The 26,477-nt window shown below is 43.4% G+C and overlaps 1 protein-coding gene across 1 annotated transcript in view; it reads left to right on the top strand.

Annotated features, from left to right (window-relative positions):
- Positions 1-25,205, top strand: part of FIG4 (FIG4 phosphoinositide 5-phosphatase) — a 187,941-nt gene extending 162,736 nt beyond the window's left edge. Inside the window, exon 23 of the mRNA XM_040238513.1 lies at positions 24,838-25,205. Coding sequence (XP_040094447.1) covers positions 24,838-25,015 — 178 coding nt within the window. The 3' untranslated portion in view covers positions 25,016-25,205. The remainder of the gene's footprint in view (positions 1-24,837) is intronic.
- Positions 25,206-26,477: the final 1,272 nt, after the last annotated feature.

Genomic DNA, 26,477 nt, shown 5'->3' with positions numbered 1-26,477 from the left:
GTTGAAGTCTGGCTTGGAGAATTTTGAGCATTACTTTACTAGCATGTGAGATGAATGCAATTGTGCAGTAGTTTGAGCGTTCTTTGGCATTGCCTTTCTTTGGGATTGGAATGAACACTGACCTTTTCCAGTCCTGTGGCCACTGCTGAGTTTTCCAAATTTGCTGGCATATTGAGTGCAGCACTTTCACAGCATCATCTTTCAGGATTTGAAATAGCTCCACTGGAATTCCATCACCTCCACTAGCTTTGTTCGTAGTGATGCTTTCTAAGGCCCACTTGACTTCACATTCCAGGATGTCTGGCTCTAGGTGAGTGATTACAACATCATGATTATCTGGGTCGTGAAGATCTTTTTTGTATAGTTCTTCTGTGTATTCTTGCCACCTCTTAATATCTTCTGCTTCTGTTAGGCCCATACCATTTCTGTCCTTTATCGAGCCCATCTTTGCATGAAATGTTCCCTTGGTATCTCTAATTTTCTTGAAGAGATCTAGTCTTTCCCATTCTGTTGTTTTTCTCTATTTCCTTGCATTGATCACTGAAAAAGGCTTTCTTATCTCTGCTTGATATCCTTTGGAACTCTGCATTCAGATGCTTGTATCTTTCCTTTTCTTGTTTGGTTTTTGCTTCTCTTCTTTTCACAGCTATTTGTAAGGCCTCCTCAGACAGCCATTTTGCTTTTTTGCATTTCTTTTCCATGGGGATGGTCTTGATCCCTGTGTTCTGTACAGTGTCATGAACCTCCATCCATAGTTCATCAGGCAATCCATCTATCAGATCTAGTCCCTTAAATCTATTTCTCACTTCCAGTGTATAATCATAAGGGATTTGATTTAGGTCATACCTGAATGGTCTAGTGGTTTTCCCTACTCTTAAATTTTTTTTTTTTTACTCTTTTTTTTACTCTCTTCAATTTAAGTCTGAATTTGGTAATAAGGAGTTCATCTGAGCCACAGTCAGCTCCTGGTCTTGTTTTGCTGACTGTATAGAGCTTCTCCATCTTTGACTGCAAAGAATATAATCAATCTGATTTCAGTGTCGATCATCTGGTGATGTCCATGTGTAGAGTCTTCTCTTGTGTTGTTGGAAGAGGGTGTTTGCTATGATCAGTGCATTCTCTTGGCAAAACTCTATTAGCCTTTGCCCTGCTTCATTCCATACTCCAAGGCCAAATTTGCCTGTTACTCCAGGTGTTTCTTGACTTCCTACTTTTGCATTCCAGTCCCCTATGATGAAAAGGACATCTTTTTTGGGTGTTACTTCTAAAACGTCTTGTGGGTCTTCATAGAACCGTTCAACTTCAGCTTTTTTAGCATTGCTGGTTGGGGCATAGGCTTGGATTACCGTGATATTGAATGGTTTGTCTTGGCAATGAACAGAGATCATTCTGTCATTTTTGAGATTGCATCCAAGTACTGCATTTCGAACTCTTTTTGTTGACCATGATGGCTACTCCATTTCTTCTGAGGGATTCCTGTCCACAGTAGTAGATATAATGGTCATCTGAGTTAAGTTCACCCATTCCAGTCCATTTTAGTTCACTGATTGCTAGAATGTCAACGTTCACTCTTGCCATCTCCTGTTTGACCACTTCCAATTTGCCTTGATTCATGGACCTAACATTCCAGGGTGCTATGCAATATTGCTCTTTACAGCATTGGACCTTGCTTCTATCACCAGTCATATCCACAACTGGGTATTGTTTTTGCTTTGGCTCCATCCCTTTATTCTTTCTGGAGTTATTTCTTCACTGATCTCCAGTAGCATACTGGGCAATTACCGACCTGGGGAATTCCTCTTTCAGTATCCTATCATTTTGCCCTTTCATACTGTTCATGGGGTTCTCAAGGCAAGAATACTGAAGTGGTTTGCCATTCCCTTCTCCAGTGGACCACATTCTGTCAGACCTCTCCACCATGACCCGTCCGTCTTGGGTGGCCCCACACGGCATGGTTTGGTTTCACTGAGTTAGACAAAGCTGTGGTCCATGTGATCAGATTGGCTAGTTTTCTGTGATTATGGTTTCAGTGTGTCTGCCCTCTGATGTCCTCTTGCAACACCTACTGTCTTACTTGGCTTTCAGGGACTTAATATATCAGAGAAATTCATGCATTTGAATGTCTAAGGCTGCTAAACTCTTTTTAAGGTACTGAAAAAAAGTATATAGTGTATACACAGACACATATATGCTAAGTATATAGATATATTCAATAAATATTTATATATAACATTTATGCTTATATATATTAATATATACATATGTTTTCTTTAAACACAATGCTGAGGAAAGGGCTATGTGTATATATATATTTCAACACTCCCCACAAAGTGATACATACTTCAAATGAGTCCATAGGACCTCATTTTTACAATGTCCCTTCCACTGTGCAGACACTAGAACAAAAGTATAGTTGATGAGTATTTAGGGTGCTATGCTCAGTCACTCCATCATGTCCAACCCTTTGTGATCCCATGGACTGTAGCACACCAGTCTCCTCTGTCCATGGGATTATCCCAGCAACAATACCTGAGTGGGTTGCCATTTCCTCCTCCAGAGGATCTTCTTGCCCCAGGGATCCAACCCATATCTGCTGTGGCTCCTGTATTGCCAGGCAGATTCTTTACCACTGTGCCACCTGGGAAGCCCCGTAGATAATGTATGACACTTATTCTTTCTTAGAATTGGAACATCGTGCTTTTAAAATGTGACTTTCTATTTTACACTGCTGTACATAAGGGCCTTAGAGGCTGTTACAAGCTTGTGAGAGTGAAGTTTTTGGTTAAAATGCCATTACATCACTGCCACACATGCATGTTATAAATGAAAAGGACAAGGTTTATCCAATATTTATCATGGATAAACTGCTGTGCTTTAAATCTATCAATGCTTTTCACCTTTTTATTGTAAATAAGACCTATAATAGAAAGCCACACAAAACAGAAGGTAAACATAAGCTGGGTCAAGAAGCAGAAATTTCGGCAGCTGACCCCGAAACCCCTGCATGTGTTCCATCCTCATCACAACACCCTCTCTCCCCTTATAAGGAGCCATCAACCTGACTTCTACAGTATTCACTTCTTTGCACTTTAAAAAGAGATTTCTTTCATTCACATGTGCATCCCTAGACTATAGTTTAATCTGGCACCAGTAGCCTTTTAATCTACAGATTCTCCCTCCTTTTTTTTCCTCAACAATCTATCTGTCGAAGAAACCAGGTTGTAGAGTTCCTCTCAGTCTGGGTTTCTGGGTTTTGCTGACGGCATTTTCACGATGCAGTTCAGAAATGTTCCTCTGTTCTTTATATTTCCTGCATGTCGGCAGTTGAATCCAGAGGCTTGGTGAGATTTACAGTTGCTATGGTGAGCACACCAGAGGTAGAGCGCTGTGTCATCAGAAGGGCCGCAGTGTCTAGCTGTTTCTTTACGATTTCCACAATCACTAATGCGCTATGCCTAGATCAACTCATCACACTTAAAAAAAAATGCATTTATTTATTTGGCTGTGCCTAGTCTTATTTGCAGCATGTCAGATCTAGTTTCCTGACCAAGGATTGAACCCAGGCCCCCTGCACTGGGAGTGTGGCGTGTCAGTGGATCACCAAGGAAGTCATATGCTTGATTCTTTCACTTTATTTGCCCACTTTCCAGATAATGAAATAGTTCCTTATTATCCTTGTAAGGTGACCATATTTTTAAAAAACTAATCATACACTCACAGATTGAAACATATTTGAGTCCCGTTCTTTTGCAATTACTATTCTTTTTGAAGTTCAAAGGGTCCCATCTCTGTCCAGGGAGCCAGCATCGCTAGAGTATCATAGTGCATGTCACTAGCCCAGGAAAAGATCAAAATTCAACATTTGAAGCACAGTTTTCTATTGAATGCATATCACTTTCACACCATCGTAAAGTCAAAAAATGAAGTTGGACCATTGTAAGTTGGAGACTGTCTGCACTCCATTTTTTTTTTTTCTGACATAAAGCGTTGCATTTAAAAGCCTGAGAATAATCCAATTTTCTTTCACTTAAAATACACTTTGTCTTTTAGATGTCTAAAGGAACTTTTTCCTTTAAAGTCCAGTTAACTTACTACATGGTATTATTTTGGGTCAGTATTCTCAGGTATATGCTGTGCTCTTTGAGTAAGCAGTTTTCAATTTAAAGAAAAAAGTTTTTTGGCATTACCGTTTTTAGTAGTTTTTTCAGTTCCCTTACTTTGTTTTTCTTCATCAAGGCTCCTCCTGTCCATGCTGAATCTTCCTTGTCTATTGCCTACATGTGACATTTTCTCTTAAATATTTTTAATGTCTTTCCTCATTATTTACTTCTGGCTGTGCTGGGCGTTCACTGCTGCAGGCTTTTCTCCAGTTGTGGTGAGCAGGGGCTACTATCCAGTTCTGGTGCATGGGCTTCTCACTGCAGTGGTTTCTCTTGTTGCAGAGCATGGGCCTCAGTGCATGAGGGCTTTGACAGCTGTGGCGCGGGGGCTCAATGATTGCGGCTCCTGGGCTCTAGGGGGCAGGCTCAACAGCTGTGCTGCACAGGCTTAGCGGCATGTGGAATCTTCCCAGACAAGGGATCAAACGTGTGTCTCCTGCGTTGGTAGGCAGATTGTTATCCACTGTGCCACCAAGGAAGCCCCTCTCATTTCTTTTTGAATTTTAGAGTTTTATATTTTAAGCTCATTTTGAAATACTATGCTTCAGTGTTTCCTTTTATTACAATAAAATTTTATTTTTATTTATTTTTTAACACCGAAAACATTTTTTATTGGGGTATAGCCAGTTAACAATGTTGTGATAGTTTCAGATGAACAGTGAAGGGACTCAGCATATACATGTATCCATTCTCCCCCAAACCCTCCTTCTGTCCAGGCTGGCACATTGAGTAGAGTTCCATGTGCTATGCAGTAGGTCCCTGTTGGTTATCCAATTTAAATATAGCAGTGTGCACATGACCTTTCCAAAGTCCCTAACTATCCCTCCCCCCAGCAGCCATGAATTTGTTTTCTGTGAGTCTCTTTCTTTTAAAGTAAGTTCATTTGTATCATTTCTTTTTAGATTCCACATATAAGGGATGCCATTCTCCTTCTCTGTCTGACTTACTTTACTCAGTATGACACTCTCTTGATCTATCCATGTTGCTGCAAATGGCCTTATTTCATTCTTTTTAATGGCTGAGTAATATTCCATTGTGTGTTCTTATATACACATGCACACACATATACATGACTTCACCCATTTCTCTGTTGATGGATATTTAGGTTGTTTCCATGTCTTGGCCATTGTAAACAGTGCTGCAGTGAACACTGGGGTGCATGTATCTTCCAGGCCATGTTTTTCTCTGGATATATGCCCAGGAGTGCGATTGCAGGCTCATATGGTAGCTCTATTTTTAGTTTCTTAAGGACCCTCCATACTGTTCTCCATAGTGGCTGTACCAGTTTACATTCCCACCAACAGTTATGCTTCAGTTTTGACCTCTTCCATCAAGTTGTCTTGCCAGCATGCTTTCATCAGAGGGATGTTATTCTGCTCCCTGTTCTTTCATTTCCCTAGTAACTTCTTATGAGCTTGGAAGTTGATACTTTTCTGTGGCTCATTATGCAAAATTAGCTTTTCTGAATAGTTAGAAGGAAGTGCAGTTCAAGAAAATCTCACTAACTTGACAGAACTCCCTCTTTGGCTATCACCGTGAAGTGTTTAAAACCATGGCCTCTTGCTTTCTGATATTTCCTGTTGTCATTTCATCGCTAAGTCATGTCGGCTCTTTGCGACCGCATGGATTGTAGCCCACCAGGCTCCTCTGTCCATGGGATTTCCCAGGCGAGAATACAGGAGTAGGTTGCCATTTTCTGTATTTCCTCCTTTTCCCCACTTTCATCTGGACTTCCTCTTTCCCTCATGTCTCCCGGCACTGTTGTGCTCCATTTTGACTCCACTGTCAGCATTTTCTCTTGAGATGGTGCCCTGGCCTGGAAGAGGGCTTTGGTTTTAGGGTTCAGGAGTTAATGTGGCCCAGACTGCCTGAGTTCCTTTCAGAACCCACCAAGAACCCTGGCACTCATCTGGCACTGAATTGGGTAAAACCCCTCCCAGTTTCAGCTGCTGTGCTCAGTCAGCCTGCACTCATTTCCAGTGCATTCCTGTTACCTGTCCTGGGGTTCTCCTGGTCTCAGGTCTGTCAGATGCGCTGTTGTCTCCCCAGCCCTAACTTATTCCTTTCGTACAAACACTGATATCCTGCAGGTTTTGTGGCTGCTGGAGGGTTATCTCTACCACCTGCTTATACTTTGAGATCTGTGGATAACTCACTTGGTTTTGGTGTAAGTGCTACGTGCTACCTAGTTGTTCTGTTGTACATGAGGATTCAGAGATTCGAATAACAATGTTGCTGCTGTCTTTTGCCCAGAACTGATTAGGCACGTCTATCTTCAAGGTCTATTTTTCACCCATCCCCAAAGCTAGTCCCTAAATGTGACATACTGCTGCCTCATGGCCATACTGTCCTTGCTGCTGAAGTAGGCATTGCCACACCACTGCTCCTTACCCAGGGCTTTTCTCAGAGAAACTATCAGAGACAGCTGAAAACTGCAGGGCCCAGATGTGGCTGCTCCCTCAGTGATGCAGAGACTGGGGGGCCGGGGGGAATGGGGAGAACATGGTAGGGCTTATAACCTTGTGGTTTATCTGCATTTAGCTAATCAAGCATTACTACCTCGGTGGCATCCGAAAAAAGTACAAGTAGAGATAGGAAAATTAAAAAAAAAAAAAGAGAGAGACTGCCTATCAGCTTTACCTTTGTTGCAGCTAATGCAAGATGGCTAGGATTTGGGTCATGGGCTTAACAGAACAAGGGAGCCCTTCCAGTGGCTACCCAAAGACCTCACTCCATCATGCAAGCAGGTTATTTCACCGTTCTCACCTAGTGGAATTTGATGACTACTAATACAAATGACAATTGTATGTTTCCATTTTCTCCCTTTCTGGAATCCTTCTATTTTCCTTTGCCTCCAGTGTACATTGAGAGCAGACAGGCCATCTTTTAACTTATAGGTCACTAGGTTGCAAGCAGCCTTGTCTGGACTTGATAAGGAGAGCTGCACAAAACCCAGATATCCTGGACTCCGAGTGGGATGCAGTGATGAATGGAGGAGGGAGCTGGTTCTACTTATAGCAAGAGGAATGATGAGAGGGGACAGACTGTGACAGATAACATAAATTAGATTGCTCAGTATCCATTTGAATTTTCTTGTCCTACATGCAGAGGTTGAAAAAAAAAAACAAACAAACAAAAAACATCTCAGATACCCTTGCAATTGAGGTTCAAAATGTGATTTAGATTCTAATCACCACTTAAACTCACAGGAGTCTGATCTGGAATAGAGTCATACGAGAAGAAGCAATATGTAGGGTATTTATTTTGCAGACTGTGGCAAAGGCAACATGCTCTTGAGCTGGCCACCGCAGTGGCAGCTTCCTGATTTTAGCTGAAGTGGCTGGTTTGCAGCCAGCAGCCGCTGGGATTCCTTCCTGATCTAGGCAGATGCAGCAGCCACACTGAGGATTTGCCATGTGGTTTGGGGAGTCATTCCTGGCAGCCTGGTCTACAGCCTGTCTCTTTAGCCCTCCAGGGATTCTGAAAGCCACTGAAAATCCTATGAAAATCACTTTTTGTTTAGTCTACCTAGAGTGGATTATGTTTTGCACTACTAAACTCTGACCCACATAGCCTGCCAATGCACAAAGCAGAGGCAGCTCCAGCTCTCTTGGTTTACCCAGGAGCAAGCACCCAGGTGCCTAGGTAACCCCATTTCTGGATGCTTCTAGCAACAAAGGGGGTAATTCTTGCAGTTGGGCACGTGTTTTTGCTGCCCTAGGAGACAGAAGGGACAGCCTGCCACAAGCACATACATGAGTGGCGATGGTGGCACTTTCGATGTTCAGGCCATAGCTGTTGGTGTTTTTATTGGTATGGGAGAATGATACTCTTCTACATTCTCTCTGAGAACTGGAAAATTAGAATATTGTGTTTTTTTAAATTAATTTTTATTAGACTACAGTTGCTTTACAACATTGCGTTAGTCTCGTGTACAGCAAAGTGAATCAGCTGTGTGTATACATCTATCCCCCTTTTTCTTTCTTCCCATTTAGGTCATCACAGAGCATTGAATAGAGTCCTCTGAGCTATACAGTAGGCTCTGATTAGTTCTCTATTTTATAGATAGTATCAACGGTGTATATATGTCAATCCCAATCTCCCAATTCATCCCATCCGCACCCTGCCCCTGATGTCCATATGTTTGTTCTCTAAATCTGTGTCTCTATTTCTGCTTGGCAAATAAGATTGCTTTGTGTTTTTGAAAAGGACTTTTGGCTTTAGACAAACAAAGAAAGATGATTTTGGGGTAAAATGCTTCCAATTCAGGACACAATTTATAAATTGTAGGATTTCCCACCCATTTTGTATTATATGTTATCTGTCCTAGAATAAAAAGAAATGTAGTTTTCCCTCTGTTTCAAGTGTGTCTATGATTACAAACACCAGGGACGCACCCAGTGATAAGTGGCTGCACGGTTTTGTAGTCTTTGTAGACTTGAACGTTTTCGGCTGTTGTTTAACGACAGCACTCTTGGCTTTGAGCTACTGGCAACAGGGACTGGTTACCGTGCGCAGCACTGGGTCTTCTCTGCCAGTAAAGGCTGCACATCAAACCCATAACAGCTGTTCTCAAAGGGCAAAGAATACACCTGCCCCTCCCAGAGTCATCTTTCCTCCCTGCCTGTAAGCAGGCCCTCGGGGCAACTGGTCATTTCTGAGACCTTTCCACGGTGACCTTTGGGAACAGTCTGTCCCTTCTGTCCTTAAATGTCCTAGAACAGCAGCAGCACTGGGCTGTCACTCCTGGAAACGCAGACCAGTGGGCTGCAATAATGGCCCCGTAACTCATCTCCCACATGGAAGTGATGACCCCTACTTATATCCTTCATGGCTATTTGATTACTTTCATCTTTTCCTGAGGATTTAGAGTGCTGTCATCGAGTTTGCCACATCACACCATTACATCCCCTGTAAACTGCATCTTTTTTTCCTAACACTTTTTACTGTAGAACCTCTTCAGATTTATAGAATTCTGTAGAGTTCCTACATACCCAAGAATTCCTAGTACCCCAGTATTCCCTATTAGTGATGTCTTCCATCAGGATGGTATGTGCTGCTGTCCTATGCTTAGTTGCTCAGTTGTGTCCGACTCTTTGTGACCCCATGGACTGTAGCCCATCAGGCTCCTCTGTCCAAGGGGATTCTCCAGGCAAGAATATTGGAGTGGGTTGCCATGCCCTCCCCAGGGGGTCTTCCTAACCCAGGGATCGAACCCAGGTCTCCCGCATTGCAGGCAGATTCTTTACCTTCCGAGCCACCAGTGAAGCCCAAGAATACTGGAGTGGGTAGCATACCCCTTCTCCAGGGGATCTTCCCGACCCAGGAATCAACCTGGGGTCTGCTGCATTGCAGGTGGATTCTTTACAGCTGAGCTACCAGGGGAGCCCCTAGGATGGTATATTACTTGCAAATAGTGAACTGATGTTGACAGTTATTACTACCTGAAATCCACACTTCACTGTAACCCAAAGTCCTTTTTCTGTTTCAAGACTTCATCCAGGATACACTGTATTAGGTGTCATCTCCCCTTAGGGTCCTTTTGGCAGTGACAATAGACTGTCCTTGTTTCGGATGACTTTGACAGTTTTGAAGAGCATTTAACCTGCATCTTTTCAGAGTTATCCCTCACTTTAGTAACAATAAGAATCAGAGAAAACTGATTTTTGGAAGGAGTTATCAGTAGGATCAAGAGCCCTCAAACCAAATCCTACCTGTCCTGAGTTTTCAGAATGCTCATGTCGTTTTATCTCTATCAATGTCCCTCTGTGATGGAAGGCTGGGTGCAGGCCCGGTGGATATTCAGACAGCTGCTGCAGGAGCTGGAAGAGTTGGTGGAGTGAGGGGTTCCACAACCTGGCTGATCATTACAGTCAGTGGAGAATTTGTAAAGCACAGGCGTCCAGGCCTTAGCCCAGGTGTACTGAATCAGAATCTCCAGCCATAGGGTCTGGAATCCTATATTTTTTTTATTGCTTAAAAACTAATAATCCTGCTAATTATGTTTTTAATATATAAAATTATAAAAAAACATGGGCCATAATCCTATGAATATACATAGAAGTATAAATGTAGAAAATGTAAAGAGGAACCAAAAGTCTAAAATGAAAAATGAAAGCCTCCCTATAATCTATATAACTTAAGGACGCTTTGGTTTCTCTCTGTTTTTAGTGCTGTCTTTTGTTTGCTTGAGATTTATATTTCTGCAAGCTTCCAAGGTATTCTGGTGTAACCAGAAATTTGGAACCCACTACAGATGAGATTCACAGTTCACCTGGCCGGGGGTGGGGTGGGGAGAGAATGTTCCTTTCAGAGCTGACATCCATTATAAAATCACAGAGGCCTACCCTACCCCTTTCCCTCCCTGAACAAGTCAGCCCTAAAGCCATCAGTTGGGGCAGAGCAAGGGGAGGCAGCCTGTGACAGCCTGTCGGAGCCCAGCTGGATTGACAAGGGCATCCTACAGAGGACAGATCCCGTATGGGGCGTTCAGGCCTGAGTGCATGAGGCTGGCATCCACAGGTAGGGGCAGGCTGAACAGGGAGTAGTGGGTGTGAGTATCCATGTGGAGGGGTGGCCTGGGGCCCAAGGGGATAAAGAAGGCATTCATGAGGGTGGTGTCTCTGAGAAGGGAATCAGTGCCTGAATAGAGGGCGTCTTTGGCTTCCCTAGTGGCTCACATGGTGAAGAGTCTGCCTGCAATGCGGGAGACCCGGATTTGATTCCTGGGTCAGGAAGATCCCCTGGAGAAGGAAATGGCAACCTACTCCAATATTCTTGCCTGGGAAATCCCATGGACAGAAGAGCCTGGCGGCCTACAGTCCATAGGGTTGCAAAGAGTCTGACACGACTGAGCAGCTAATACTTTGTAGGGGAAGGGGTGGATGCACTGCTGACGGGAGGCTGGTTATTTATGTGGGAATGAATTAAAGAAGTATAATAAGGGTAATGGGAGCCATGTATCTCACTGTTGGACAAGGGGGTCACTAATATGCAAAGAGAGAAGGACAGAATAAACCCAGAAAGAAAGTGAGCTCCCCATGGACTGTACAGTCCATGGAATTCTCCAGGCCAGAATACTGGAGTGGGTAGCCTTTCCCTTCTCCAGGGGATCTTCCCAACCCAGGGATTGAACCCAAGTCTCCCACATTGCAGGCAGATTCTTTACCAGCTGAGCCACAAGGGAAGCCCAAGAATACTGGAGTGGGTAGCCTATCCCTTCTCCAGGGGATCTTGCTGACCCAGGAATCGAACTGGGGTCTCCTGCGTTGCAGGCAGATTCTTTACCAACTGAGCTATGAAGGAAGCCCCAGAGTTTCCTACAGTTAGAGATACCAGTATGAACTTATGGATTTAAAGATATAAATCTATATTTATATTATACTTACAAATATATACATTTATATTATAGAGTATGTGGCATATATTTGTAGATACATATGTGTATGTTTGCATGGTTGTATATATTTACATTTATGAATATATTAAAGTGTATATATATCCTTTGAGTGGGCTTGGGAGCAATGATATTCCATTGGTAGTAGGTACACCCAGTGCCCACTCCTTGGCTATAATACCATTTTCCACTAAAAAGAACCAGAGGTCCTTGGAGAAATGACTGATTTCAGGGCTGGGGCAGGCAGAGAACATGATGAATTTAGAACATCTTGTGCCAGAAATCAAAGACACACTTAAAGAATGATGAGGACATGTCCGGAGAACACAGGAGCCAGGCTGAAAGGACTTAGGTGGAATTTGAAACAGTTTGAACATTAAAACAAATAATGACAGTAACACACTGTATCCCATCCCGTAAGATAGAAATCCAAGACCTCATACTGAGAACAATAAATGAAACTTTGAAGGAATATTTACATAGTTTCAAAGCATCTCCCACAAAATATTCATTAATTAAAAGAGAGGAAAAAAAAGAGCAGCCTCACAATGGAAAATCCCAGAAGATTCTACTTTAATCACGGGACTAAAATAAAGATGACTAGTAATGGTATGAATTGAAATTGTGTGTCACACAACAGAGTGCACTCAAAAGCACCCACCATCACTTCTATGATATTCCTGCCTGTATGCATTATGTACCGGGAGCCAACAAACATTTATTCTTGTCACAGTTCCTGGGGTCAGGAATCTGAGAGTGGCTTCATTGGGTGACTCTGGTTTTAGGTCTGTTATAGGGTTAAAGTCCAGCTGTCGAGCGATAGACATCTTGGGGTTTAACCAGGGCTGAAGAATCCACTTCCATGCCCCCTCACATGGTTGGCAGGCCTCAGTTTCTCCTGGCTGTTGCCTAGACGCTTCAGTTCCTTGCCATCTGGGCCTATATGTAGGGCTGCTCACAACATGACGTTTGCTTGCCCCAGATCAAGTGATCCAAGAAATCACTTCTGTAACCTAACCACTTTGGCTCTATGCTCTTGCTTACAAAGACCTACTCTGGTACCATGTGAAAGGAGACTCATGAGGGTTTGAATAATAGGCATGCGTGTGCTAGGTTCTTTCAGTCATGTCCGATTTTTAGTGACTCTATGGACTGTAGCCTGCCAGGCTCCTCTCTCCATGGGATTCTCCAGACAAGAATACTGGAGTGGGTTGCCATGCCCTCCTCCAGGGGACCTTCCTGAACGAGGGATCAAACCTGCATCTCTTATGTCTCCTGCACTGGCAGGCAGGTTTTTTACTACTAGTGCCACCTGGAAAATCCTTGAATAATAGGAAGTGGGGCCAATTTGAAGGCTGGCTATGAAACTGCCAAAAATAATCAAGACAAACTCAGATATGGAGCTGTTCTACAAAATCACTGATCTATATTCTTCAGTGTCAAGGTCATGAAAATCAAGGAAGAGACTGGGGAACTGTTCCAGAATGAAGGAGACTAGAGAGACATGACTACCAACTGCAATGTGAAATGTGGACTAGTTCCCTTTGAGATTAAGGACATTGGAGGACACTAGCAAAAGTTGTTGGAGAAGGCAATGGCACCCCACTCCAGTACTCTTGCTTGGAAAATCCCATGGACGGAGGAGCCTGGTGGGCTGCAGTCCATGGGGTCGTGAAGAGTCAGACACGACTGAGCGACTTCACTTTCACTTTTCACTTTCATGCATTGGAGAAGGAAATGGCAACCCACTCCAGTGTTCTTGCCTGGAGAATCCCAGGGATGGGGGAGCCTGGTGGGCAGCCATCTATGGGGTCGCACAGAGTCAGACACGACTGAAGCGACTTAGCAGCAGCAGCAGCAGCAAAAGTTTTCATGGGGTTGAAGGATTAGCTGGCAGCAATGGATTAACGCTAATTTCCTTATTTTACTAGATAGTACTACTATTTTATAGAATAATGTTATTTATAGAAAACACCCATTCAACGTTAGGGAAAGATAGGAAAGCAGGTTTGTAACTTACTCTCAAAAGGTTTGGGGCAGGAGGGAAGTATTCTTTATTCTTTTACTGCAACTCTGAGAGAAGATATTAAGAAGAGGTGGCAAGAATACACAGAAGAATTGTACAAAAAAGATCTTCATGACCCAGATAATCACGATGGTGTGATCACTCACCTAGAGCCAGACATCCTGGAATGTGAAGTCAAGTGGGCCTTAGAAAGCATCACTACAAACAAAGCTAGTGGAGGTGATAGAATTCCAGTGGAGCTATTTCAAATCCTGAAAGATGATGCTGTGAAAGTGCTGCACTCAATATGCCAACAAATTTGGAAAATGCAGCAATGGCCACAGGACTGGAAAAGGTCATTTTTCATTCCAATCCCAAAGAAAGGCAATGCCAAAGAATGCTCAAACTACCGCACAATTGTTCTCATCTCACACACTAGTAACTGCTGCTATTGCTAAGTCACTTCAGTCATGTCCAACTCTGTGCGACCCCATAGACAGCAGCCCACCAGGCTCCCCCGTCCCTGGGATTCTCCAGGCAAGAACACTGGAGTGGGTTGCCATTTCCTTCTCCAATGCAGGAAAGTGAAAAGTGAAAGTGAAGTTGCTCAGTCGTGTCCGACCCTCAGGGACCCCATGGACTGCAGCCTTCCAGGCTACTCCGTCTATGGGATTTTCCTGGCAAGAGTACTGGAGTGGGTTGCCATTGCCTTCTCCGCACACTAGTAAAGTAATGCTCAAAATTCTCCAAGCCAGGCTTCAGTAATACATGAACCATGAACTTCCAGATGTTCAAGCTGGTTTTAGAAAAGGCAGAGGAACCAGAGATCAAATTGCCAACATCCGCTGGATCATTGAAAAAGCAAGAGAGTTCCAGAAAAACATCTATTTCTGCTTTATTGACTATGCCAAAGCCTGTGGATCACAAGAAACTGTGGAAAATTCTGAAAGAGAAGGGAATACCAGACCACCTGACCTGCCTTTTGAGAAACCTATATGCAGATCAGAGAGCAACAGTTAGAACTGGACATGGAACAACAGACTGGTTCCAAATAGGAAAAGGAGTATGTCAAGGCTATATATTGTCACCCTGATTATTTAACTTCTATGCAGAGTACATCAAGAAATGCTGGGCTAGAGGAAGCACAAGCTGGAATCAAGATTGCCAGGAGAAAAATCAATAACCTCAGATATGCTGATGACACCACCCTTATGGCAGAAAGTAAAGAGGAACTCAAAAGCCTCTTGATGAAAGTGAAAGAGGAGAGTGAAAAAGTTGGCTTAAAGCTCAACATTCAGAAAACAAAGATCATGGCATCTGGTCCCATCACTTCATGGGAAATAGATGGGGAAACAGTGTCAGACTTTATTTTGGGGGGCTCCAAAATCACTGCAGATGTTGACTGCAGCCATGAAATTAAAAGACGCTTACTCCTTGGCACAAAAGTTATGATCAACCTAAACAGCATATTCAAAAGCAGAGACATTAGTTTGCCAACAAAGGTCCATCTAGTCAAGGCTATGGTTTTTCCTGTGGTTATGTATGGATGTGAGAGTTGGACTATAAAGAAAGTTGAGTGCTGAAGAATTGATGCTTTTGAACTGTGGTGTTGGAGAAGACTCTTGAGAGTCCCTTGGACTGCAAGGAGATCCAACCAGTCCATTCTGAAGGATCAGTCCTGGGTATACTTTGGAAGGACTGATTCTGAAGCTGAAACTCCAGTACTTTGGCCACCTCATGCGAAGAGTTGACTCATTGGAAAAGACCCTGATGCTGGGAGGGATTGGGGGCAGGAGGAGGAGGGGACGACAGAGGATGAGATGGCTGAATGGCATCACCAACTCAATGGACGTGAGTTTGGGTGAACTCTGGGCATTGGTGATGGACAGGGAGGCCTGGCATGCTGCAATTCATGGGGTTGCAGTCGGACACTACTGAGCAACTGAACTGAACTGTACTTGGATCTATAAATAACTTTTCTCTCTTGTTGATGTGGCTTTTAGGCTTAGGCATAAAATCCTAACTTTGGTGAGACTGCAGTGCTTTTCTGGCTGGCCTGTCACTGACATGCCTCCTGACACATTGAAGGCAGAGAAGTGTTAGAGAAACACAGTAAGTTTTGCTGTCCTCATACTCCATACCCAATGGCACCTACTCCTCTCCTATCAAAATCTACAAAGACCTAGACTATCTAAGGAGCTGAGATTCCTACTGCTGAGCCTTTGAAGGGCCTTATGTACAGACAGTGCTGCCTGCTCCCTCGGTCTGCAAGGTTGTACATTTTATGTTCCATCAGCACAGATTATATTCTTCAGTTCCTTCTCATGACACCTCTTGCTTCTTCTAATGGTGGGTTGTTTAGGGACTGGCATTATTGTCATCTTTGCTTTAATGCATTTTAACCTGCTTGTGAAATTTCTAACATCCCTTCCAGTGTCCCTGCTGGAGGACAGTCCAGTCATCCATTATAACAGCAGCTGCTAAAAGAGTTTGGAATGTGTTTGGATTTGAAGGAACCAGATTTTTACACTATTCTGTATCATGTTCATGCCAGCTCTCAATGGCATAACAAGACTGAAATTTTAATTGGACTTTGGCGAAGTCATGCATTAGGTTCATAGCATTTTGTGTGTGTAAGATAGAGTTGCTGTCAAGAAATATTTTTTTCTTTTTAATTTTTACCTTGATGATGTTTAGAAAGTTAGCAGCAGCTAATAACATGGTTTCATGTCCTAATGCATAGATAAGTGCTTGGCCTTCAAGCCTGTGGCCTTAACTTTGTGATTTCATGTATGTCTACCCAAAGATACATAAAAGTGCCCTTGGGGTCAGTCACTCAGTCAGCTCCTTGTGACCCTGTGGATTGTAACCTGCCAGGTTCTTGTGTCCATGGAATTCTCCAGGGTAGAATACTGGAGTAGGTAGCCATTCCCTTCTCCAGCGGATCTTCCCAACCCAGGGATCAAACCAAGGTCTCCTACATTGCAGGCAGATTCTTTACCATCTGAGCACCAAGGAAGCCTGTGGAGGGGAAGGCAGCAAATGTGCTTACCCATATCTCCAACACTGAACCTGGCTTGACAGGGTATTTAAAAGTGAATTACATAGGCAGAGCCTGCCTCCCAGGATATAGGGACATCTTTTGCCTTTTGTTGGAGAAGGCAGTGGCAGCCCACTCCAGTACTCTTGCCTGGAAAATCCTATGGACAGAGGAGCCTGGTGGGCTGCAGTCCATGGGGTTGCAAAGAGTCAGACACGACTGAGCGACTTCACTTTCCCTTGTCACTTTCATGCATTGGAGAAGGAAATGGCAACCCACTCCAGTGTTCTTGCCTGGAGAATCCCAGGGATGGGGGAGCATAGTGGGCTGCCATCTATGGGGTCTCACGGAGTCGGACACAACTGAAGCGACTTAGCAGCAGTTTGCCTTTTGTTTTATTACAAGTGGTTTGAAAATTGATGCATTCCTCTTGATTTCAGCCCATTTAGTGAATTTGTTAATCTAAGTCATTGTTATGGGTTTCCCAGGTGGCATTGGTGGTAAAGAATCCGCCTGCCAATGCAGGAGACTTAAGAGATGCGGGTTCGATCCCTGGCTCAGGAAGATCCCCTGGAGGATGGCATGGCAACCCACTCCAGTATTCTTGCCTGGAGAATCCCACAGACAGAGGAGCCTGGCAGGCTACAGTCTAAAGGGTCACAAAGAGTCGGACACTACTGAAGTGACTTAGCATGCAATAAGTAGCATAAATGGGTGATTTATGGGCGATTAGAACACACCCCTCCTGCCTCACTCTTGTTTCTTGAGCTTTGATAATTTTGTGCCACTAGAAAGCACCACAGCTTCCCCTGAGGGAAGTGGACAGTGTCCTTGATAGGACAGAAAGCCCCTGTTGTCTTTATGGGTTATCTAAGGAAAGGAACTTAAAATTTGTCAGACTTCTGTTGGGGAATCCTACCTCCCTATCATCCAGAGTAAACCAAATCATACTGCATTCAGATTCTTAATTTAGAAATTCAAGATAAAATCATCTTCCTTAACCAAACATCATTCATGCATTCAGGAAATAATTATTGAATGTTTACTATATGTCAGATACTCCTCTGGGCATTGGGGATAAAGGTAAACAAGACAAAATTCACATTCTTGTAAGTATATAAACAATAAAAGATCAGATAGTGATAAGTGTTATGCAGAGACATTAGGGCAATGTGTTTAGAAAGAGATACTCAGAATTCCCAAGGAAAAAAAATTAGCAGGAATTTCTAGAAAAGTCCAGTTGAACTTTCTATAATAATGGAAGTGTTCTATACTGTACTGTCCAGTGCAGTAGCCACTAGCTGCATGTGGTTTTAAGGAACTTGAAATGTGGTTATTGCTACTGAGGAATTTTAAATTGTATTTAATATAAGTATAAATGGCCACATGTGGCTAATGGCTACCATACTGGACAAGCATGGTTTGAGAGCTATATTTTGGACTTAGGTGTCTATACTTGTACACAGAATGGGTGTGATATACAGCAGTATCTTGATTTTTTTTTTAACTCAAAGAACCAAACACATTCTCACTGTATCATCTTTGTAGAATAGATTCATGACTAGACTTCAGTGTTTGAGTACTTAGTTGGAAAGATACAAGATCAAGCAATCTAATAAGGGGGCTTAAGAGAAGCAATGGATGGTCACAAAAAGATGTTAGAATGGTACCCACAAACTGAAGGCTAAAGGCTCTGAGCAGTATTAAAAGCTTGAAAGAGAGAAAATCACTGCATGGCAATGTGTGCCATAGGCCCCTCTCTGCCAGGAAGGTGATAAGCGATGTTATTTCCTAATAAAAATTACAAGGCTGGCAGAAAGAGAGAATAAGAAAGGATTCGTGCTTTCTTATTCTTTTAAGACATTTGCTGAGGTTTTTGCGCCACTGAGACCAGAGCATCTGATTAACTTTGATCCTTCCCTGAGGAATGACCTAATGGCCATTGTCTACAAATAAAGCTGTTGGACAAGGTCTTACATAAGGGTCTCTTCAGCTGAAATATTCTTTTAATTTTGTCACTCAGTCATGAACAACAGAGAACCATTTGGTGATGTGAAAACAGCAACTTGGGAAAACTTGGTGTTTGTGGTAGCAACAGGGGGGAAGTATATCTTGTGCTTAGAACCATTACTAAAGTTTCTGGAAAAGCCATATGGATTTGGTGTGTGACAAAATGCTCATTGTACAAAAAGTATAAGATTTTAGCATATTGGAAAAGTATCACAAGTATAAGATTATTGAAATTATTCAAGTATTGTCTAATTCTTTGACCAACCACAAATCATCATGACATTACTAAATCCAGAAAACATTTCAATCTGACCAGTTAAATATTTTCTTGTCAAATAAACAGATGTTTCAGTTCAGTTCAGTTCAGTCACTGAGTCATGTCCGACTCTTTGCAACCCCAGCACACCATGCCTCCCTATCCATCACCAACTGCAGGAGTCTACCCAAACCCATGTCCATTGAGTTGGTGATGTCATCCAACCATCTCATCCTCTGTCTCCCCTTCTCCTCATGCCCTCAATCTTTCCCAGCATCAGGGTCTTCTCAGATGAGTCAGTTCTTCGCATCAGGTGGCCAAAGGATTGGTAGGAATGGCACCCCACTCCAGTACTCTTGCCTGGAAAATCCCATGGACGGAGGAGCCTTGTGGGCTGCAGTCCATCGGGTTGCAAAGAGAAGGACACGACTGAGCGTCTTCACTTTCCCTTTTCACTTTCCTGCATTGGAGAAGGCAATGGCAACCCACTCCAGTGTTCTTGCCTGGAGAATCCCAGGGATGGTGGAGCCTGGTGGGCTGCCGTCTGTGGGGTCTCATAGAGTCGGACACGACTGAAGTGATTTAGCAGCAATATGTTTAAGTTAGAAAAGTCATCAATAGGAACTTTTAAAGGGACTCAAACATTACTCATCCAAGTATAAGATACAGATATTTTAGTACATGGTCACATCATAAGCAAACAAGTAAGAGCATATTTAAGAAAAGGCATAAGGACTTCCCTGGTGGTCCAGTGGCTAAGACTCCACATTCCCAATGTAGGGAGCCCATGTTCGATCCCTAGTCAGGGAACTAGATCCCACATGGCACAATGAAAATTGAAGATCCTGTGTGTTGCAACTAAGGCCCAGAGCAGCCAAATAAATATATTTATTTTAGAAAGAAAGAAGATAGAGCATAAAAGGACACCAATAAGGATCTTCTTTAAAAACATGTAGTATGTCTAATGAATTTCTGCCTGAAGTGTTTCTCGTGTGTGTGTGTGTGTGTGTGTGTGTGTGTGTGTGTGTGTGTGTGTGTGCGAGCGTGCACGTTTGTGCTCAGTTGTGTCTGACTCTTTACTACCCCATGGACCATAGCCCACCAGGCTCCTCTGTCCTTGGAGTTTTCCAGGCAAGACCACTGGGGTGTGTTGCCATTTCCTACTTCAGGGGATCTTCCCAACCCAGGTATCAAACCCATGTCTCCTGCATTGACAGGTGGATACTTTACCTCTGCGAAGCAGTTAAGGCTAAGTGTCATAATCTTCAGTGCACTGAGTGGGTTCAGCAGTGCATAAATGAACTAGTTAAGACTGCAGCATTTCTTGAGGGGAGATAAAGAGACCCCCTGAAAATGGGCCTTGGTTTTGTAGATAAGAGAAATGAGCCTGCAAATTTGTAATAATATTTCATCTCCAAAAAGACTACTAGGATTTGAAGAGGACTGTGGGGAGAAGCCAAAAACAATAATTCTGTTAATGGACAGGAGAGAAATGTGGAACCTTTTTTTCCACTATGAAAGCACAATAATAAGCCATCTCTCTCTACTAGAATGAATAAGAAAATAGTCTCATAATTTCCACATCACTTAGTATTGAAACACTGGTCTTTTCACTCATAAACAAAGGCCATTTAAGCTAATAAAAAGACTAATGCACATAGTGTTGGAAGTGTTATTGGGATTACCTCCATCCCTTTCCAGTGCCCTCAGAGACAAGGTGCCCGCCAGCACCCCCTTGTGAGGGTCTTGGATGTTTTTATGTTTCCTCCTTGCCTTGCATAAGCCAACAGGGAAATCAAGTGTCTCCTCATTAGGAAATGGAATACTGCTACTTATATCTTTACAATTGTGTTAAATGATGCCTGCTCAATGTAGGGCTGGTGGTAGGACAACATTAAAGAAGAAATTCCTACTTTAAAATGTTCAGTGCTGTTGACTGACTGCAAATAAGATTTTATTTAGCATTTTAGATTACAGTTTGGTCTCAGACCAAAGATTCTCAACCTTTCAGTTCAGTTCAGTTGCTCAGTCATGTCCGACTCTTTGCGATCCCATGAACCACAGCATGCCAGGCCTCCCTGTCCATCACCAACTCCCAGAGTTCACCCAAACTCGTGTCCATTGAGTCAGTGATACCATCTAACCATCTCATCCTCTGTCGTCCCCTTCTTGTCCTGCCTTCAATCTTTCCCAACATCAGGGTCTTTTTAAATGAGTCAGCTCTTTGCATCAGGTGGCCAAAATACTGGAGTTTCAGCTTTAATATCGGTCCTTCCAGTGAACACCCAGGACCAGTTTCCCTTAGGATGGACTGGTTGGATCTCCTTGCAGTCCAAGGGACTCTCAAGAGTCTTCTCCAACACCACAATTCAAAAGCATCAATTCTTCCATGCTCAGTTTTCTTCACAGTCCAACTCTCAAATCCGTACGTGACCACTGGAAAAACGATAGCCTTGACTAGATGGACCTTTGTTGACAAAGTAATGTCTCTGCTTTTCAATATGCTGTCTAGGTTGGTCATAACTTTTCTTCCAAGGAGTAAGCGTCTTTTAATTTCATGGCTGCAATCACCATCTGCAGTGTTCTTGGAGCCCAAGATATAATGAGTAGCAAAATCACCTAGAGGGCCCGTTACTGAACACCTTTGCTGGGCCTCATCCCTGGAGTGTCTGACTCAGCAGGCTGGAATCGGGCCTGAGAATTTGTATTTCTAGCACATTCCCAGGTGGCACAGATGCCGCTGGTCTGGTGACCATACCTGAAGAACCACTGCCTTAAGACCAGGAAGAGCTCATTGGGATAGATTTCTTGATGTGCGAGTACAATGAGGAGACAAAGGGTTTTTTGTAAATCCCTTTCTTCCGGTTCCTCTTTTTGATCGTGCCAAAAGTATTGGGTATGTCTTAAGCTCCTTTCTGGCCCAAATCCAATAATAAACATTGTAACATTACAATTCCATTGTTTAATATAGACTTTGAATCTTGTCTGAATGAAAAAGACAAAAGGGCTGGTTGATGCATTTTCTGACTCCCTACATTGTTTTGAAAACACACTGAGGTAGTGCTGGAGCCCTAAGCCCACCTGCCACTCAGTCTGATACCATTACAAGCTGAGGTTGGACATTTCATATTTCCCGTCTTTGTAATGCGTTTTTCATTATTCCACACGGCAGTGATACTGTTTACTGAGAAGTAAAGTGAGGACTCCTGATACGAAACCCTAGGCACTGGGTGGAAGCGGCTGTTCCGTGGCCCTGTTCATGGTTGGCCCGGCTCTGCTGCTCTCCCTCCAGCCTGCCCACCTGGGTACTCGGCTGAGCTTCCGAAGGACAAAACAATGACCTGGATTCTCCCTTTCTCACTTGCATTAAGGTTTGGTGCCTCTTTGGTGTGATGTCAGCCAGAAAGCTCTCGGTTAATGAACACAGGGTTCCAGGCAAAGGTCTGGCTTCAAAGCACAGAAACCGTTAGTTCCATTTTTAAATTGACTTCAAGTGTCTCATCTGTAAAATGGAGGATGTAGACGCTAGACAGGTGTGGATGGTGTGGTACAGGAGGTGTTGCTGTGGCTGGCACTTTGATGGCAATCTCTAAAACCACTAATGGAGCCCCTCTTTAAGGGTTCAGGTTGAAATGGCTTGACCTTGAATATTATCAACTGTTAAAAGATTTTAGCATCTTGTTTTGAATTGTGTAAATGACTGAGGAGTTGCTCTGTTTTTGTGAGGGAAAATTAAGAAGAGTTCACACATTAATCATCCCAATTATTCCTCATGTTGACCACAGATATTTGAATAACTAACAGAAAAGCACTGCTGCCAAGCTGGCATTCAAACTGAGATTCAGACATCTCAAGATTCTTTCACCTTGGCCTTTTTTTTTTTTTTAAGTAAATCACTATATCCTTTGGTTTTTATTTTCTTACATGAGGATATAGTCTAAGATTATATGAAATTATTATAGTGCTTTGGAAAAATAGGAGTATTTCATAAACCATTTACTAAATTTGAGTTTCATTATATTACCCCTGAGGTCAAACAGTTGAGGCTGACTTCCAGAAAGTGCATTCCGCCTTGAGTTATATTTTATTTCAAAGCCATTGTTAAAGCAGAGTCTCCAGCCATGGCAGGATGTATTAGTTTTCTAAAGGGAAAGTACAGGGAGATACCATGACTTTTTTAGAAGAGTAAGAAACAGAATAAAGTCAGTCAGTTATGTCTGACTCTTCGGGACCCCATGAACTGTAGCCTGCCAGGCTCCTCTGTCTGTGGGATTTTCCAGGCAAGAATACTGGAGTGGGTTGCTATTTCCTTCTCCAAGGGATCTTCTTGACCCAGGTATTGAACCTGGGTCTCACACACTGCCAGCAGACTCTTTACCATCTGAGCCACCAGGGAAGCTCTAAGTAAGAAAGACCCGAGTTTAACTGTAATGCATCCTGTGAGAATGGAGGGCTTTACTGTACAACTCTTGTCTCCGACTGTGTGTCACTCACTGCACCTGCCTAGTGTCCCACAAAATGCTGACATTGCAAGTACAGACCTAGCTGCGTCTGAGGTTCATTTCTGCTTCTGACTGCAGGGAATCCCGCCTCCCTGCCCCAGCTCCAAGGGTCCCAGCTAACTAGACAGCCAGGCATCCAGGATGCTTTTCTGTTCCCCTGATAAGATGTGCATGAGCATGGTTGAGGTCCCAACTCAGCAGAACAGATTCTCCAAATGTTTTCTCTGTTATCCTAGTCCCCTGAAGTGGAGAACTATCCCTTCCCCCTGCAGGGCAAGCCCTGGGCTAAGTGGTGGAGTGTGTTGTCATTGTACCCCCCCGTCCCTCACAAGGTCTGGCTTAGCATCCTCGCCTACCCGTGGCCTCATCTTGACCTTCCATGCACACTCACTCTGCAGCACACCTGATTTGGTGGTTGACTCATTCCTAGAGGGCCTCCCCCAGCTACAGACGTAGTAACTAGCAGGTGTTCGTACTGCGATGCACTGAGGATGTGTCAGGCACCCAGCTACACTTTGACAAGGTCTTTTTTGGAGACAGTGCCTTCCCCAAGGGTGGATGGAAATTTCAAGCACTGTGGCAGGCTAGGTGGGGCAGGAATAGAGGGATTTGAATTGAGAAGTTCTTGGGTGCTTTTCAAATCACCCCAGAAAGGAAGGGAGCTGCCTATTACAGATTTCCAACTTTTCATCCAAAAAGCCTAAAGCCAGATGTGTTTCAGAATTCAGAATTTGGGGGGTGTTAGCGACCTTATAAGAACATCCCCTGCATGATCTGAGGCTGACAACTAAACACACTAATATTCACATGAAATGGGATGACTGTTGCAAGTTGTACCACCAGATGAGTTTCAGCTGGGTCAGGTTTTGCTGGCAAAGTCATGTTTGGTAATTACAGCTTTGAGGATTTCAGAATTGCAGATAAGGAATTATGCTCCGGTAATTGTTAACAATAGTTTACTATTACTGAGCACTAATAGTGTGCCAGGCACTAGGCTAAGGGAGAACTTTACTGATATAAACTCATTTACTCCTGCTATCAATGTGTGAGGTAGAAATCATTAGTATCCCCTACTTCACTGATTCCTCCTAAGTCTTCCGTAAAAAAAAACTACTGGGTACGTACCAGATACCAGGAAAAGGGAGCAAAAAAGTCTGTCCAGCCCCCACTTAAAGTTACTTGAGTCCTGGGAGAGAGGCAGATGGGCACACAGACATGGGTGTGCTCAGAGCTGCAGGAACAGAGGAGGGGGCCCACCCAGCCTACACAAGGGGAAAGCTCCCTGGGTAGGCACTATCCTTGCTGTCCTCCGTGCAGGGGAGGAAGCCAGCCGAGAGGTCACTACCACTGCTTGTTACTAAGTTCACTCGTTCAAGGTCAGTGACTTTCAAGTTCTCTTGAGGTCACACAGGTCCCTGTGGTCCTTTATTTTCTTTAATGTTGCTCTGTCCTCCCTTCTCTTCTACAGAACACCTATCTCTGCTTTCTCCCAAGACAACATCTATGAGGTTCAGCCTCCAAAAGTAGACAAAAAGTCTACAGAGATCTTCCATGCCCACATCCAGGCCAGTCAAGGTATCATGCAGCCCTTGGGGAAAGAAGACACCTCCATGTACCGAGAATACATCAGGAACCGCTACCTGTGAGGAGAGAGAGCAGGTCCCCCTGCAGGGGGCCCAGAAGGGGACCAAAGTCCCGCTTACTTGCATTCTAACCTGTTTGTCTCATCTTAAAAAGGTCATTTCCTGTCAGTCCTTTACATTGGAAGGCTTTTACTCTTTTTATAACTAGTTAATTACTAATCATTGGTGTTAATAATAAAGAAATGGCTGAATATTTTGATGTCATTGTCTTTACTTTATTTTAGAAATACTTTGCTTTGAAATGTGGTTATGTAGTATCACACCGTCACATTTAGATATTAACAGTATTTATTGAAGACCTGCTGTGGGGCTTCCCTGATGGTCAGTTGGTTAAGAGTCTACCTGCCAATGCAGGGGACACACGTTCAATCCCTGGTCCAAAAGATCCCCCATGCGGCACAGCAACTAAGCCTGTGTGCCACAACTCCTGAGCCCATGCCCTGGGGCCCGTGATCCGCAACAAGAGAAGCCGGCATCATGAGAAGCCTGCACGCTGCAATGAACAGTAGCTCCCCCGCAACCACAGCAACAAGAGAAAGCCCACACTCAGCAATGAAGACCCAAAGCAGCCAAAAATAAATGAATGACTCTAAAAAAAAAAAAGCCTACTCTATGCCAGGCCCTATGGCAGGTCTGGGGAATATCACAGTAAGCAAAACAGGTCCAGATTTTCCTCCTGTGTGAAACGAAGGCAGAGTGTTTTTCTCTGTAGTTAGCACTTCTTAAAATTTATTCTGATGGTTTTTATGTTAACTTTATGTGTTGATAAAAATTTATTTTGAAAGCCCTTGTTCTTAGGGAATAAACACTGAAATATTTCTAGATAAAGTGACAAGATGTCAACAAAGTGCTCTCCGATTGTTCAGGAAAAAAGAACACAAGATAAAGCAACTGCAGCAAAATATTAATAATTGGTAAATCTGGAAAAGAACAAAACACAAGTTCTTTGAACTTCTGTAAATATAAAATTACATCAAAATAAAACATTAAAACTGTTCCTCTGCATAGCATCTGCAGTAAGCAGTTGCATTACGTGATTTGATATTTGATGACCAGTCAGGGTGGACACACCATGTACTTGTATGTTTATTCTCTGTATCAGTTCAGTTCAGTCACTGAGTCGTGTCCGACTCTTTGCAAACCCATGGACTGCAGCATGCCAGGCCTCCCTGTCCATCACCAACTCCCAGAGTTTACTGAAACTCATGTCCATTGAGTTGGTGATGCCATCCAACCATCTCACTCTGTCGTCCCCTCTACTCCTGCCTTCAGTCTTTCCCAGCATCAGGGTCTTTTCAAATGAGTCAGTTCTTTGCATCAGGTAGCCAAAGTATTGGAGTTTCAGCTTCACCATCAGTCCTTCCAATGAATATTCAGGACTGATTTCCTTTAGGATGGACTGGTTGGATCTCCTTGCAGTCCAAGGGACTCTCAGGACTCTTCCAACACCACAGTTCAAAGCATC

The sequence above is a fragment of the Oryx dammah genome, unplaced genomic scaffold, assembly GCF_014754425.2.
Source record: "Oryx dammah isolate SB20612 unplaced genomic scaffold, SCBI_Odam_1.1 HiC_scaffold_4, whole genome shotgun sequence".
NCBI lineage: Eukaryota > Metazoa > Chordata > Mammalia > Artiodactyla > Bovidae > Oryx > Oryx dammah.
Note: the sequence above shows the minus strand (reverse complement) of the source record. Positions and strands in the feature narration are given on the sequence as shown.